This window comes from Equus asinus, chromosome 6 (assembly GCF_041296235.1).
Source record: "Equus asinus isolate D_3611 breed Donkey chromosome 6, EquAss-T2T_v2, whole genome shotgun sequence".
NCBI lineage: Eukaryota > Metazoa > Chordata > Mammalia > Perissodactyla > Equidae > Equus > Equus asinus.
The window spans coordinates 15,586,703-15,602,341 of NC_091795.1; the positions used below are offsets into that span (position 1 = coordinate 15,586,703).

The following is a 15,639-nucleotide window of genomic DNA, read 5'->3' on the forward strand; positions in this document are numbered from 1 at the left end:
TTCTGGAATGTTCTTCCTCTGATCTTTCTCATTATCAATTACCAGCTGAGTTGATATCAAAGAGCCCTTCCATGACTGTACTTATCTGTAGAAGTCCTCTCCTTCCCCTCTCCCCCTACCTTCTAGTATTGCCACATTTTAATTTGTATAGTACATATCACCCTCTGAGATTATATTATTCATCTTTTCCCCTCTTCTAGAATGTAAGTTCCATGAAGGCAGGGATCTTGTCTATGTTGTTCACTATTATATCCCTGACACCTAGAATAATGTCTTGCATTTAATAGATGTCCAGTGCATATGTTTGGAACAAATATAGAAAATCTCTTTTTGAACCCTTGAAAACTTTTCATCCCAAAATGGAAGAGAGGAATGTGGCATGGAACCTTGGGGAAATTCCTTAAACTATTTGGAACTTAGTTTTCTTTCTGCAGAATCATGGTGGTATGCTTGTTGATCCATGATCTTTAAGCTTCCTTCTAACTTTGGAAGTCTGTGAATTCTAAGTATTTGTAGCATCTCCAACAAATTGTTACATAATTAAGACAATTGTTTTTAGCATTTGCAAAATACTTCTCTACTGATATATAACACTTAGGATACTAAGACTTCTTCAAAGATGTTATTGTTAAAAACTTACTGTGAACTACAGTCCTACTGTAACACAGTATATGTGTTCCTAAAAATTACTGTGCTGTGCAAAATTGTGCAGTAAAATGAGAAGAATGTGGTTAGGATCACAACATTAAAAAATTTTGTCAGTTAAACATAAAAAAAAGGTAAGAGCCTAATAAAAATGGTAGCGCAATTTTACACATTTAAATGATTGAGAATTACATAAATGCTACAATAACCTACCATGGAAACAACTTAAGGTTTGCATGTTAAAGTGGGCTTCAGAAGGGCTGCAGCTGGGGAGCTTCTGTGAAGTGGTGCAAGGCGGGTTATCTGAAATCTGGCGGAAAGTTGTAATACCAGATGTGGATAGGTGTGGTTCTTAGCATTCAGTGAACTGAGGCAGCTGGTAAATGTTGGAGGTATGTAAATTTTGTGTATTTCTGCATGGCTCAGTTCAGTTTACTGAACTCAGTTCAAATGGGTGCAATTTTTTGTATTCACCTATTGAGCGTCTTAGAGGAGAAATTGCACATAAGCAAATGTGAACTCCACATTGTGCTCAAATTCTTCCCTAATATATGAATCAAAATAAGCATTATAGTACAACTCGCTGTAATTTTAGACTTCAAAAAGTTGCAAAGTTGCATGAATAGTACACACAGTTTCTGTATACCTCACCCAGTTTCCCTAAATGTTCAGATCTTATGTAATTATAGTCAGTGATCAAAACCAGGAAATTAACATTGATGTTATACTATTAACCTTAGAGCTTATTCAGATTTTGTTGTTTTTTCATTATTCTTTTTTTTGTTCCAAGATCGAACTCAGGATCCCATATTGCATTTAATTGTCGTGTCTCGTTAGTCTTCTCCAATCTGGGACAGTTTCTCATTCTTTCTTTGTCTTTCTTGGTCTTGACACTTCAGAGAGTACCGCCAATTATTTTGTGGAGTATCCCCCTAATTTGGATTTCTCTGATGTTTCTTCATGGTTAGATTGAGGTTATGCGTTTTTGACCAGAAAACCACAGAAGGGATATTGTATTCTTCTCAGTGCATCATATACATGATATGTGAAATGTTAATTTTTAAGCTGTGTTGAGTGTTTCTAAGTTTTAGTTGTATAATAAAATTTGTTTTTTATACTTTACAGTCATTCATTTTTAATGTGAGGCTTAATGTCTTTCATTTTTATCAGTTCTTTGACATTCTTTTCTTACGGATAAACCATGGGAAAAAGAATTACAGGATTATGGGTTGCTTTTATATCCTTTGATTATTTTTCTTTCTGAAATGTAGTATATTTTGATCCACCAATTATTTTTATCAATTTGAGAGGGTATATATACTTTGAAATAGTAAGTGTTTTTCTGTGTTGTCTCTGTAAAATCTTTTTGTATAATTACTATCATTATTTTGTTTCAGTTTCAATAGTAATGGGAATTCCCACAGTGAAGAGAGAAGTTAAATCTTACCTCATAGAAACTCTTCATTCCCTTATTGATAATCTGTATCCTGAAGAGAAGTTGGACTGTGTTATAGTAGTCTTCATAGGAGAGGTAATTATTTAACTGTTATTTTTCACCACGTATAGTCTATAAGGGTTGGAACCGTATTTGAATATGCTTTTATAAGCATTTTTTAAAAAATGTGATGAGTAAATGTTAGGTAATATATTCCATCTGTTAGTTAAATGTAAGTCTAACTTGCTACGTTTGCTTTAACTTCTTTCCTACAGTTACAATCCAGGAATAGTAACCTGTGTCAATAGGATAATATTATATACATAGATCTTTAACAACAGTGAGTCCCCATTTCTAGCTCTAGGACCTAACTTTGGAGATTTGCACTGATGTTCTTTGGGAATTTTGAAACCTGAGAAAAGTTTAGCCTAGGTTAGGATGTTATCGTCTCTTTATTCTCTCCATCCCTTCTCTGTACTCCCAAGATGCAACCGTTATTATTATAAGTCAAAGTGTATTATAAAAAGTCAAAATATCATTTGACTGAAGAATATTATATTTCTTGTATTTTAGTCTCCTCAAAAGATCTAGGGAAAGAAGAAATCTTGAGTAAGTTTTTCATAAATAATGAGGAAAAAGTGCCTTGGAGTAAACATTTCCTTAATTATTATATAGAATTTTCAGAATGTAAAAGGTTTTAGAACATCATCTGGTTCTGGCCCACTGATTCTTAACTTTTCAGTGTTTCCTGCCTCTTTTTAAGTGGAAATGCTTTTAATGTTTTCCTTAATATAAAAGTAAATGCATGTATACTGTTCAATTGTAGAAATGTATAATGAAAAATGATCTGTAGTTTCTCCATATAGGTATAACTACTATTGATAACTTGAAATATATCTTAATAAATTTTTCCTTTGGTGTACATATATATAAATGGGATTGTTCTGTATATTTTTTAATATCATAGATCTCCATGCTAAAAAAGAATAATTATCACAGCATCATTTTTTATGGCTACACAGTATTCCATTGTATGGTTTTAACATAGTTTATTTAATTTCTGATTGATAGACATTTAGACTGTTTCCAAGTTTTTGCTATTATTTTCAACACTGCATTGAGCATTACTGTAAGTAAATTGTTGTGCCCTTGTATAGTTACTGACATAGGATCAATTCCTAAATGTGGAATTGCTGGGGTCAGGATCATATACCTTAAAATGTTCATACGTGGCCAAAATGCCCTGCAGAAGCTGAGCCGTTCCAACAGTCCCTGAGAGGGCTTGGTTCCCTGTCCCCATAATATGAGTCTTTAGATTTTTTTTGCCAATTTGATGGGTAAAAAATAACACATTGCTTTTGATTAATTGGGATTTCTTTACTGAGTGGGATTAAATGTTGGTTTATATGTTTTTTGACCATTTGTATTTATAATTATTTTTATAGCCTTTGCTCATTTTTTATTTGTAAGAAATTTTTGTATGAGAGGAATTAACTGTTTGACATATTTTGCTCAGTTTGTTTTTTGTGTGAAGTTCGTTTATGATGTTTTTTGTCTTTTATAGAAATTTTACATTTTAAGTAATCAAATTCGTCACTCATCTATTATAAATCAGTAGAAATTGGTACAGCCTCTTTGGGAAACAATTTAGCAATAGCTATTAAAATTTAAAGTTTGCTCTGTGACCCAACGTTCTGATCTAAATATTGATCCAGTAGAAACATTTGCAAGTATGGAAGTATATTCAAGCACATACACACATTTATACAGTTCCTACATGTGCATTAATAAGATGAATAGAGAAAATGGTCTTGTGGAATATACTCCAAACTATTAGAAGCAGATATCTTGAGAGTTGAGATTATGGGGAAATGCCACTTTCAATTGTACACAGTTGTGTAAAATTAGAATTGTTTTACAATGAGCATGTATTGATTTTTAACAGAAAAAAGCCTTAAAACTGTAAAATCAAAAACTACCCTGATACACTTGAAGGATAGTATTGTGTCTATTGACAGAGATTAGTGTATGTAAAGATTCAAGACGCTCTTGCCATAGCCATTCTAATCACCAAGATGTAATAACACTGGGTTTGGAGTCAGACGACCTGTGTTCAGGGTCTGGATTCTACCACTTACTGCCACTTGAGCAGGTCATTTTTTCTTTCAGCCTCAGTTTCTTCATCTCTAAAATGAGAATAATGCTATTGAGTGTTTTGAGCTCAACATTGTTGCAGGGAGATACAGTGAGATCACATATGGAGAGGTGTTGTAAACTGAAAATGCAGTACGGGTGTCACAGTATTCTGATCTCTGAAGACTCCTCTCCTTAATTGCAGTATTTGTATATGTATCTATATAGAATTTCAATATTTGGAAGAAAATCTATTCTGAATGGAAGAATTAATGTACACAGTTCATTTAATTGCTTTTAGAATATTTAAAATTATTAATTACTGTATTTGGTTCTACCTTGATTTGTAGTTTAACCTGACTGTCTGGTAGCCTGGGGCTCATTCAACACTAGTAATGAGCATATTCTCTGGCGTTGACCAAGATCTGCGTATGGGATGGTTCCCAGATCTAGATCTCTCACCTCTTTCTGAGCCCATATTTCCAGCTGCCTACTTGATAACGTTATTTGAATTGTTTTGTGGGCAACTCTTAATCTGTCCAGAACTAAATTAATCTGGCTTCTCCAAAGTGCTTCTCTTCCAGGTTTCCAATCTGTTTATTAAAGGTTCATTACCTCAGAGTACTAATAGGTCTGTGCTCTAGTCTAATCTAGTCATTCTACTCCCAGTTCATTATGTGGACCTTGTGCATTCTCAGTTCTGTGTGTGTTATTCCTTAGCCTGAAACATTGCCTCTTCCCTTCTCTTGCTCATCCTTCAGGTTCCAGCTTGTCCCTTTTGTGAAACTATCCACGGTCTTCCATTTGGAATTAGTCTGAAGTAAACAGGCAAAAGTAAATCTATTTTTTGCAAGCATTTTCAGTTTTTGTAAAGGTATGAATTATCTCTGGTCCACTTTAACATGTGAGGAGAAAATTAAGAATGAAAAAGAACTGGGGAAGAATACACATAGACAATAATGGCTATCATGATCTCTTCATCCCTGTTTGGCTTTCTGTTCTTCATATTCTTTTTTTCTTAAAAGGAGGGACCATAAAATGCCCCTCGGGGAATAGAGGAGAGACAGAAAAGTAGTTATTAGCTATATTTTTGTTCTTTGCTGCTCTCTGGAGATTTCTCTCTTAGGGGTCCATTGGGCATACATGATGAGATATTTACAGAACATGCAAGGTTTTGAACAGTTGATGTTGATGCATTATTTGAAAGTTCACTGACTGCATTCTGGAATTGCAGAAGGAGTTGCTCTGAAAGATCCATGATATGGTGCAAGTGTGGTGTTCAGATTTTAAGATTGTGTTGTTCTTGTGTTTGCATTGAGTTAGAATTTAGTTATAATTTTTGTATTCTAATCTTTGTTGTCTGTATGCCTCTTTATTTTTTATGTTACATATTTTATGCTATTATTTATTATATTTCTTATTATGCCAAATTATTATTGTTTCTATCTCTCATTATCATTTCTGACAAAACATTTTTCTACAGTGTACTCTGAATTTTAGCGAAAATAATTTTTTCTGCTCCATTCTTATATTTGGAGAATTCCCCATTTTATGAATCTTGGCAGGAGGAAGTGCCTCCCTCCTACTGTGGAAACTGAGAATGCCAGATATTTGCTCGACTAGTTCAGGTGTGTGACCTGGGCTCATCTGCTTGGATACTCCTGTCCTGGACTCTGAGTGGAGCTTCATTATTTTTAGATGACACAGAAAACCCAAAAGAACAAACAGACAAATTGTTAGAAATAATAGGGGAATTTATCAAGATGACTGGATATAGGATCAGTTTATATTTCTATATGCCGGTAACAGAGAATAAGAAAATATATTTAGAAGAAATTTATTCTCTAAAGAAGCGGGGATTGTGGACTGTCCATTCTGGTGATAGACAGTTTTGGTGGCAGTGGTGTCTTTCCAGGGGACACAGGGGCAGAGTCCAGAAACATCAAGGGCTAATGGTGAGGGTTTTGAAAGCTGTGGCAATGGGAGCATTCTGTGAATTTTGGTGCGGACCAACCTTGTTTCTGCTGCTCTCTAGCCTGATTCCTCAGCTTAACTGGAGGTTCTATGAGTTCTAACCAATCATCTTTCAGTAAATTGTTTTTCTGACTATTCTGCCAGAGTCACTTTCTGTTGGTTGCAACTAAGATCCTGACTGATACAGCTTGTATCTTGTTCAGAAATACCTGAATTGCTATACAGGCATGCTTTGTTTTATTGCATTTCACTTCATTGTGCTTCACAGGTGTTGTGTTTTTTACAAATTGAAGGTTTGTGGTAATCCTCTGTCGAGCAAGTCTGTCAGTACCATTTTTCTAACAGCATTTCCTTACTTCGTGTCTCTGTGTCATTTTGGTGATTCTCACAAAGTTTCGAACTTTTTCCTTATTATTGTATTTGTTATGGTGACCTGTGATCAGTGATCTTTGATGCCACTGTTTTAATTGTTTTGGGGTGCCATGAACCATGCTCATGTAAAATGGTGAACTGAATCAATAAATGTATGTCTTCTGATTGCTCCACCGACTGGCTGTTCCCCCGTCTCTCTCCCTCTTCGTGGGCTTCCCTATTCCCTGAGACACAACAATATTGAAATTAGGCCAATTAATAACCCTACAGTGACTTCTTAAGTGTTCAAGTGAAAGGAAGTGTCTCATGTCTCTCACTTTAAATCAAAAGCTAGAAAAGATTAAACTTAGGAGGCATGTCAAAAGCTGAGATAGGCTGAAAGCTAGACCTCTTGTGCCAAACAGTTAGCCAAGTCATGAATGTAAAGGAAAAGTTATTGAAGGAGATTAAAAGTGCTACTTTGGTGAATGCACAAATGATAAGAAAGTGAAACAGCCTTATTGCTGACACGGAGAAAGTTTTAGTCGTCTGGATAGAAGATCAGACCAGCCACAACATTCCCTTCAGCCAAAGCCTAATCCAGAGCAGGGCCCTAACTCTTTTCAATTCTGTGAAGACTGAGAGAGATGAAGAAGCTGCAGAAGAAAAGTTTGAAGCTAGCAGAGGTTGGTTCATGAGGTTTAAGGAAAGAAGCTGTCTCCATAACATGAAAGTACAGGGTGAAGGAGCAAGTGCTGCTGTAGAAGCTGCAGCAAATTATCCAGAAGATCTAGCTAAGATAATTCATGAAGGTGGCTGCACCAAACAAGAGGTTTTCAATGTAGACAAAACATCCTTATTTTGGAAGAAGATGCCATCTAGGACTTTCATAGCTAGAGAGGAGAAGTCAGTGCCTGCCTTCAGAGCTTCAAAGGACAGGCTGACTCTCTTGTTAGGGGCTCATGCAGCTGGTGACTGAAAGTTGAAACCAGTGCTCATTTACCATTCTGAAATTCCTGGGACCCTTAAGAATTATGCTAAATCTACTCTGTCAGTGCTCTATAAATGGAACAACAAAGCCTGGATAACAGCACATCTGTTATAACACATTTTACTGAATATTTTAAGCCTACTGTTAAGACCTACTGCTCAGAAAAAAAGATTTCTTTCAAAATGTTACTGCTCATTGACAATGCACCTGGTCACCCAAGAGCTCTGATGGAGATGTACAATGAGATTAATATAGGTTTCATGCCTACTCACATAACATCCATTCTGCAGCCTATGGATCAAGCAGTAATTTCCCCTTTCAAGTCTTAGTATTTAAGAAATACATTTCGTAAGGCTATAGATGCCATAGATAGTGATTCCTTTGATGGATCTGGGCAAAGCAAATTGAAAACCTTCTGGAAAGAATTCACCATTCTAGATGCCATTAAGAACATTAGTGATTTATGGGAAGAGGTCAAAATATCAACATTAACAAGAGTTTGGAAGAAGTTAATTCCAGTCCTCATGGATAACTGAGAGATTCAGGACTTCAGTGGAGGAAGTACCTGCAGATGTAGAAATAGCAAGAGAACTGGAATTAGAAGTGGTGGCTGAAGATGTGACTGAATTGCTGCAATCTCATGATCAAACTTTAACGATGAGGAGTTGCTTCTTACAGATGAGCAAAGAAAGTGGTTTCTTGAGATGGAATCTACTCCTGGTGAAGATGCTGTACAGATTGTTGAAATGACAACAAAGGATTTAGAATATGACATAAACTTACTTGATAAAGCAGTGGCAAGGTTTGAGAGGATTGACTCTTACCACACAAGGCACAATCTGCTTGCTGCGAGACAAAAGCTAATCGTCAAGAGGCAGGATGGTGGCGGAGAAAGGGCATTTTATTACAGCTTGCTAGCAAGAGGGAAGATGGCTGACTAATGTCCAAAAGAACCATCTTAAGAGAGGCACAGAATCTTGAAGCAGTTATATAGACCAGTGGGTTATAGGGGAGGGGGTTAGGAATGTTGACCGAGGAGTTGCCACACCAGATCTTTCAGTTTTCATTAATGATGGTTATCAACATAGGCTTTCTGTTTGAGAGTCGTCACATTTCTAAGGAACTGAAAGAACGAAGTTATCATCTTATCGTGGCCGGGAGCAATATATGCACAAGCAGGGTTCATAAAATCTACAGAGCAGGTGGATCTCCTGGAGGGTGCATATCCAGCTGGGTTAGTTAGTCAGAGGTCATTCAAAGTTACAGTATAGTTTCCTTTCTACAATATGGCTTCCCTTATGTCAACCTTGTGTTGAGCTGATATCAACTCCAATTTGGAAAGAAGTTCTACTGTGGGTAAAATGCTATCAAACAGCATCTCATGCTACAGAGAAATCGTTTGTGAAAGGAGGAGTTAATTGATGCAGCAAACTTCATTGCTGTTTTATTTCAAGAAATTTCCACAGCCACCCCAGCCTTCAGCAACCACCACCCTAGTAAGTCAGCAGCAATCGACATTGAGGCAAGACCCTCTGTCAGCAAAAAGATTATGACTTTTTGGTTAGCATAAGGATGGTTAGCATTTTCTTAGCAATAAAGTATTTTTTAATTGTTACGTATGTTGTTTTTTTAGATATAATGCTATTGAGCACCTGATAGACTTCAGTATAGGGTAAACATAGCTTTTATGCACACTGGGAAACCAGAAAATTCATGTCACTCGCTTTATTGCAATGTTCGCTGTATTGTGTTGGTCTGGAACTGAACCCAGTGTCTCCAAGGTATGCTTGTGTAGCCACCACCTAAACAGAACAGGCAGTCAACATGAATGCTCAGGTATAGATGGCTAAACACTATTCTGAGTGAAAGAAAAAGGTGAGATGAGTTTTTGAGGTGGGATTCAGACAGAATATTATCTACATCATAACAACCAGATTATGTTGATGATGGCCATAAAGATTACTGAGAAATTGGAAAGAGAACTTTAAATGGCACATCTTTTCTATCATTCTATTTATTCACTTTGTTTCTGCTCTTTGCCTAGAAACAGTCCGAAGGCCGTGTTTAATTTTTAAGTTTCTAAACTAGAGTTTGAGTTGAAATTCTATGATAAAATAGCAAATTCATCATGTTAGAAAGTCACCTAAAGGTAGTCTCTAAAAAACTGTGTTCAGAGAATTTCCAGCTTCATGGAGTATTTAGTATATTGTATGAAAACAGTTTTGCTTTCTATTCAGTTTTCTGGTTTTCCTGTTGTGCACATTCTAGTTTGTGTTTTACAATAAGAGTATCTGAGGCCTTTACTATGCCTTCTTTAAACTCTTTGATTTAAATTAGGTTAACAGTACTAGTTAGTTAGCTGGCCTATGGACAGAAATTTACAAAGCTCATAAATTTGTAAGTGAATACAGAGATTGAATAACCAGAGAGAATTGATTAAATTGATGTAGAGCCTTTATTTTTTGTTACATATTTTCTTTACTAGTAAACATTATTTCCTATTCATTTAAATTAATTTTTTGGATAGGTAATATGATTATATGGTTTACAAATTATAAGTGTGTGTATTGCATACCTTAAAAAAGTCTCCCTTCCGGTGCTGTCCTCTCCACACGCAACAGCTGTTAATGGTGGTTGTACCCATTCAGAATATTTACTGGATCTCTGCGTGGATATATTCTTTTCCTCCCCATTTCTACATAGATGGTATAATATTAACTTTTCATATTAAAACATAAAGAGCTATTTAGATTTCTTGTCAACTTTGATAAAATATATTCCTAGAAAATTATCCATTTCATCCAAGTTTAAAAATTTGCTTTATACAGAGTGAAGCACAGTAGACTATTGTTCTTTTTTCTTGAGGAAGATTGTCACTGAGCAAACACCTGTGCCAGTCTTCCACTGTTTTGTGTGGGATGCTGCCGCTGCGTGGACTGATGAGCAGTGCTAGGTCTGCACCCAGGATCCGAACCTGCGAACCCTGGGCCACTGAAGCAGAGCACATGAACTTAACTGCTACACCACCAGCCTGGCCCCCGCATTTCATTTTTTAAAACCATTTTGAAATATTTTTTGACTTCCCAAAAATGTGCAGAGTTCCAAAATAACCTTCAGCCAGTGTCCCCAGATGTTAATGTCTTACATAACTGTAGTGTAATTATCAACAGCAGGAAGTTGATGGTGAGACTATATGATTAACTAATCAATAAACCTTACTCAGATTTCTCTAAACATCTTGCTAATGTCCTTTCATAACATTGCTACTTTTGAAGAACACTGATTATTTTGTGGAACGTCTCTCAGTTTGGGTTTGTCTGATGTTTCCTTATGATTAAATTCATTTTTAGCAAGAACACCATAGAAGTGATGTGGTCTTTTCCAGAGCCTTTATATTAAGATGGTGTTGATATATCTCATTACTAGCAATGTTAGCTTTCATATCTTGATTAACATAGTGTCTGCTAGGTTTCTCCACTGTAAATATATTCTTTTTCCATATGTACTTAGTAGCTGTCTTGTGGAGTGATACTCTGAGATCGTGGAAATATCCTGTTTCTCATAACTTTTTGCCAACTAACTTAACATCTTTGATGATTCTTGTGTGCAGCAATTATTATTGTGGTGTTTGCTGAATATAGTTTTCTAGTTCCTTCTACGTTTATTAATTGGGATTCTACTATAAGGAAGAGCTATCCTTTTCCCTAACTTTATTTATTTTGTCAGTTATTTATATTATTGTGGAGTTGTGGATATTACCATAATTTTTTTACTTTTTTGCTCAAATTACCCCAAATTTGGCCATTGGGAGCTCTTTGAAGTTGGCCACTCTGTCCTTTCAATATGCCCCCATCATTTTTCTTTGTTTTCTAGCAGTGTAAGATGTTCTAGGCTTGTATTTTCCCTGCCCCAGCCATGAAATCAGCCATGCCCCAAGGAGCCTGCTTCCTTTTATTGGAGAATAGTACTAGAAACTTAAGACCTGGGTTCTAGATGTGCTCATTGCTCCTGGGGGATCTTTGCTTTTGGCCCTTTCAGTGGACAGAGCTAGGAAATACATGTATGCATATATACACATGCATACACACATATGTACACCTGTGTAAGTCCTATGTGCATTTATCTGTATATATTAAAAATCATGAGTTTATAGTGATACCTTTGATTTTAGTCAAGTACCACATTGTTCATTCTAGCCTCATCCATTCCTTAGTTTTAACTTTTTTCTACAACAGTGAGAAACTTGGCTCTTATGATACACAGTATATCTACTTACTTGCTTAATCATAAATGAACATAAAGTGCTTTCTAAATTGCTCACCTATTTAAACCTATTGATTAGAATTTATTTTTTAATTTCCTCAAGAAAGGTCCATGTGAACAATTTTCCTTGAGGTCCTGTATAGTCAAAAATGTTATCTTCTGCCTTTATACTTTGCTTGGGTATTAAAACCTTCAGTCACATTTTCTTTTTTGTGTGTTTGGTGGTGCTGTTGCTGAAGCTAGCCAGATGACCTTTCATGTTTCTCACCTCTTGCTTTAAGGAATTCACATTTTGCCTGGTTGCCCAAATGATTCTTTTTCTGTCTTTAAAGCCTAGTAATTTTGCTATAATATGTTTTGATTTAAACCATTGTGGGTCATTTTTCCCTGGCTCATAATGTGTTCTTTAGGTATATAGATTGTCTTCGTTTCATGAAAGAACTTTTGAATGATTATTGCTTTATTGTGAAAATTTTAAGACATACAACAATGTTGAAAGAGTTTTACAGTAAACACCTGTATACATACCACCTAGATTCTACTATTAAGGTTTTAGTATTTTCATTTATCACATCTCTATTTACCTATCCATCCTTTATCCATCATTAATCCATTTTATTGGTGTAGCTCCTTTCATGAAGTGTCTTCAAATCTCTTGCCCACGTTCAAAAATTAGGTGGTCATTGTTTTCAGTTATCAGAGTTCTTTGTGTATGCTGGATACTATTCCTTTGTCAAGTATGTGTTTTGTGAATATTTTCTCTCCACCTGTGCAAGTCTGTTTATTTTTTTCACATTTTCTGGGTGAGCAGAAGTTTTTAATTTTGATGAAGTCTAATTTATCAATATTTTCTTTTATAATTATTGCTCTCCATGACCTAGGAAATAAGAAACCCTTGCTCACCCCAAAATCTTTAAGATTTTCTCCTCTGAAAACTTTATGTTTTAACTTTAAATTAGGTCTATGTTCTGTCTTGAGTTAATTTTTGTTGTGGTGTGAGATAGTGTAAAGTTCATTGTTTTTCATATGGATATCCATTTATTCCAGTACCAGTTATTGAAAACATGTTTCCCCATTGAATTACTTTGATGCTTTTGTTGAAAATGCAGAGACCATGTAAGTGTGGATCTTTTTTCTATTCTGTTCTATTGATCTATAATAGGGTTGATCCTTATGCAAATACCTCACTATCTTGATTATTATAGCTTTGAATTAAGTGTTGAAGTCAATAGGATTAAGTTCTCCAATTTTATTTTCAAGATTGCTTTAGATATTTTAGGTCCTTGTATTTCCATATACATTTTAGAATCATTATAATGATTTCTAATATCTGGTATTGCTTCATAGTGGCAGCTGCTTCAATTTGGTGTTTTTTTTTCTTTAAAATTAATAGGGAAATATTTGGTCACAATTTTTCATTGTTTTGATACATATATAGTTGATGTACTAATATATCTTTCTGATATTTTGTTTTGGTTCATAGGTTTTGCTGAATTTCTCCCTTTTTCATATATTTTTGTATAGTTGCTGTGCTTTTGCCTTTTTTATGAATCATCATTGCAGGAAATGGCTTTTTTCCCTTAGGCCACTGGTTTACAGAGGAAGGAGGGGATAGAGAGTATTCCAGACTAGTTGGTTTTTTAATCAAAGACTATGTCTTCATAGCTGCCACAGAGTCCAGCTGTTTCCTGCAAATATAGCTAGTCTGTGCAATTCTTCACATTACCTCCGGTTATGGGAACCAAACTGAATTCCTTTTGAGCTTGAGAATTTGCTTATTAATATTGGTTTTACCAAAAACGGAGTTTTCAGGTTTTGTATCTTTTTCTCATTGGTAATTCTGTTTAATATCAATGCTGTATTCTGAGGTGAACTCTGTATAAGTGGTTTAGTCTTTTCTAGTCAGATAGTTTAGTGTGCTTTCAGCCAGGATTTAGTTACCTGAATGCTTTGGAACTTTTTTCCACCCAAAGCATCTGAGGAGTACAATAGCCTCAGAAACAGTAGCCCTCTGTATTTATGTTTTCTCAAGCTCTAATAATTACCTGTTAGTCATCTTTTTTGAATAAAGGCAAAATAATAGAATGCAAAAGTAAAACTAAAATGAGGAAGATACTGGAGGAGATTAAAAATATTTTAAAAATCCACTAGACAATAGATTGTGCCTTACCTTGTAGTCTAACATTACACAGGAATTTTTTTTTCTTTTCAAAAAAATATTTTTTAGTTATGCACACACATGGCTACAGAGTCCAGTAATTCTATGAAGTTTGTTGCACTAAACAGCAGTCTCCTATCTTTATTCTTCCCACTCTCCCCTCCTATTTCCTTTTCTTTTCCCTTCCTTGTTTCCTCTCCCTCTGAGACCTGTTAGATCTTTTAAGCTCTAGTGTGCTGGTCATTGGGTCAAGCAGAAAAACTCCCTGTGATGCTATTCAGTCGATGGTGTTCTTTGATCTTTTCAAAGAACACACTTTTAGTTTTATTGACTCTATCATTTCTCTATTTTCTGTTTCATTAATTTTTACTCTTTATTATTTCCTTCCTTCTGCTCACTTTTAGTTTGGTTAACTCTTCTTTTTATAGATTTTTAAGGTGAATGTTTAGATTATTGCTTGGAGAGCTTCTTTTCTAAGGTATGTAATTTAAAGCTATAAATTTACCTCTAAGCACCACTTTAGCTGTATCCCATAAATTTTGATATGTCAAGTTTTTATTTTCATTCAGATCACAATACTTTCTAAACCCCCTTGTAATTCTTTCACCCATGGTTTATTTAGAAATATGTTGTAGTTTTTACCTTTTTGTAGATTTTTCAAATTTCCTTCTGTTTGATTTCTAACTCAACTCCATTGTAGTCAGAGAACAGATTTTGTGTGATTTCTGACCTTTTAAATTTATCAATACTTGTTCCTGGACTAGCATATGGTCTATCCTGGACAAAGTTCTGTGTGTGCTTAAAAAGTGTGCATTCTGCTGTTGTCGAGAGTCGTGTTTTGTAGATGCCTGTTAGGCCTGATTGGTTGATAGTGGTGTTCAAGTCTTCTATAGACTTGCTGATTATCTGTCTAGTTGATAGTTATTTCTATTCTTGATTTTAAATCACAGATTACTGTATTGGTGCATCAGTAGTATTTTTCATCTGTAATTTTTTAGCAGCTAGATTTTAGGTGTTTCCTTATACATTGGTTATAAATCATACAAATACCGATTGGGAAGAAATTGTATATATACAATATCCTGTAAAATTTCCTTATAATTGAACAAATTTTACTGAAATAGTGGTAAGTGCTAGGCATATCCTTGAATAAAATAAAGCTTCTGCCCATGAAACTTACATTATAGAGAAAGACAGATAAAAAACAAATATGTAATATGTTAGATGGTAGTGAGTACTGTGGAGAATAAATCAGAGTAAATAGGAAAGGGAGTATGGGTTTGCCAGGGGATGGTTAATCAGAGTGGTTTATTAGACCTATGGCCTCTACCTGCCTCTCCCCGACTCTTGAATGTTGGCAATTAAGTCAGGCAGTCTCTGAGATCTTGGGGCTTGCTTGCTTTAAGTTATGAGAGTACTTTTTCCTGAAATCTTTTTTAAAGGCATGTGGAGACTTTTTAAAAGGTAATATTGTCCCATTCTGAGAATGTGTCTGTGAATCTAAAACTGGGGTATGTATATTCTAGGGGTGTGTGAACGTTGTGCTTGGGATAGGTGGGAAGGAAAGTGAGCATACATAGCAGAAGAAGAAAGAGCATTTTTTCCCCAGAGAATCGAGTGTTCGTCATGGTTAAGTAAAATTAAATATTTTTATATTAAAACTAAGAGATATTATTGATACATACTGCA

At 35.2% G+C, this 15,639-nt stretch overlaps 1 protein-coding gene across 4 annotated transcripts in view; it reads left to right on the top strand.

The window, feature by feature from the left end:
- Nucleotides 1–15,639, top strand: part of MGAT4A (alpha-1,3-mannosyl-glycoprotein 4-beta-N-acetylglucosaminyltransferase A) — a 116,106-nt gene that overhangs the window by 57,623 nt on the left and 42,844 nt on the right. For all 4 annotated transcript variants that reach the window (XM_070511683.1, XM_070511685.1, XM_070511686.1 and 1 more), the window contains exon 5: nucleotides 2,043–2,176. In XM_070511683.1, coding sequence (XP_070367784.1) covers nucleotides 2,043–2,176 — 134 coding nt within the window. The remainder of the gene's footprint in view (nucleotides 1–2,042; nucleotides 2,177–15,639) is intronic.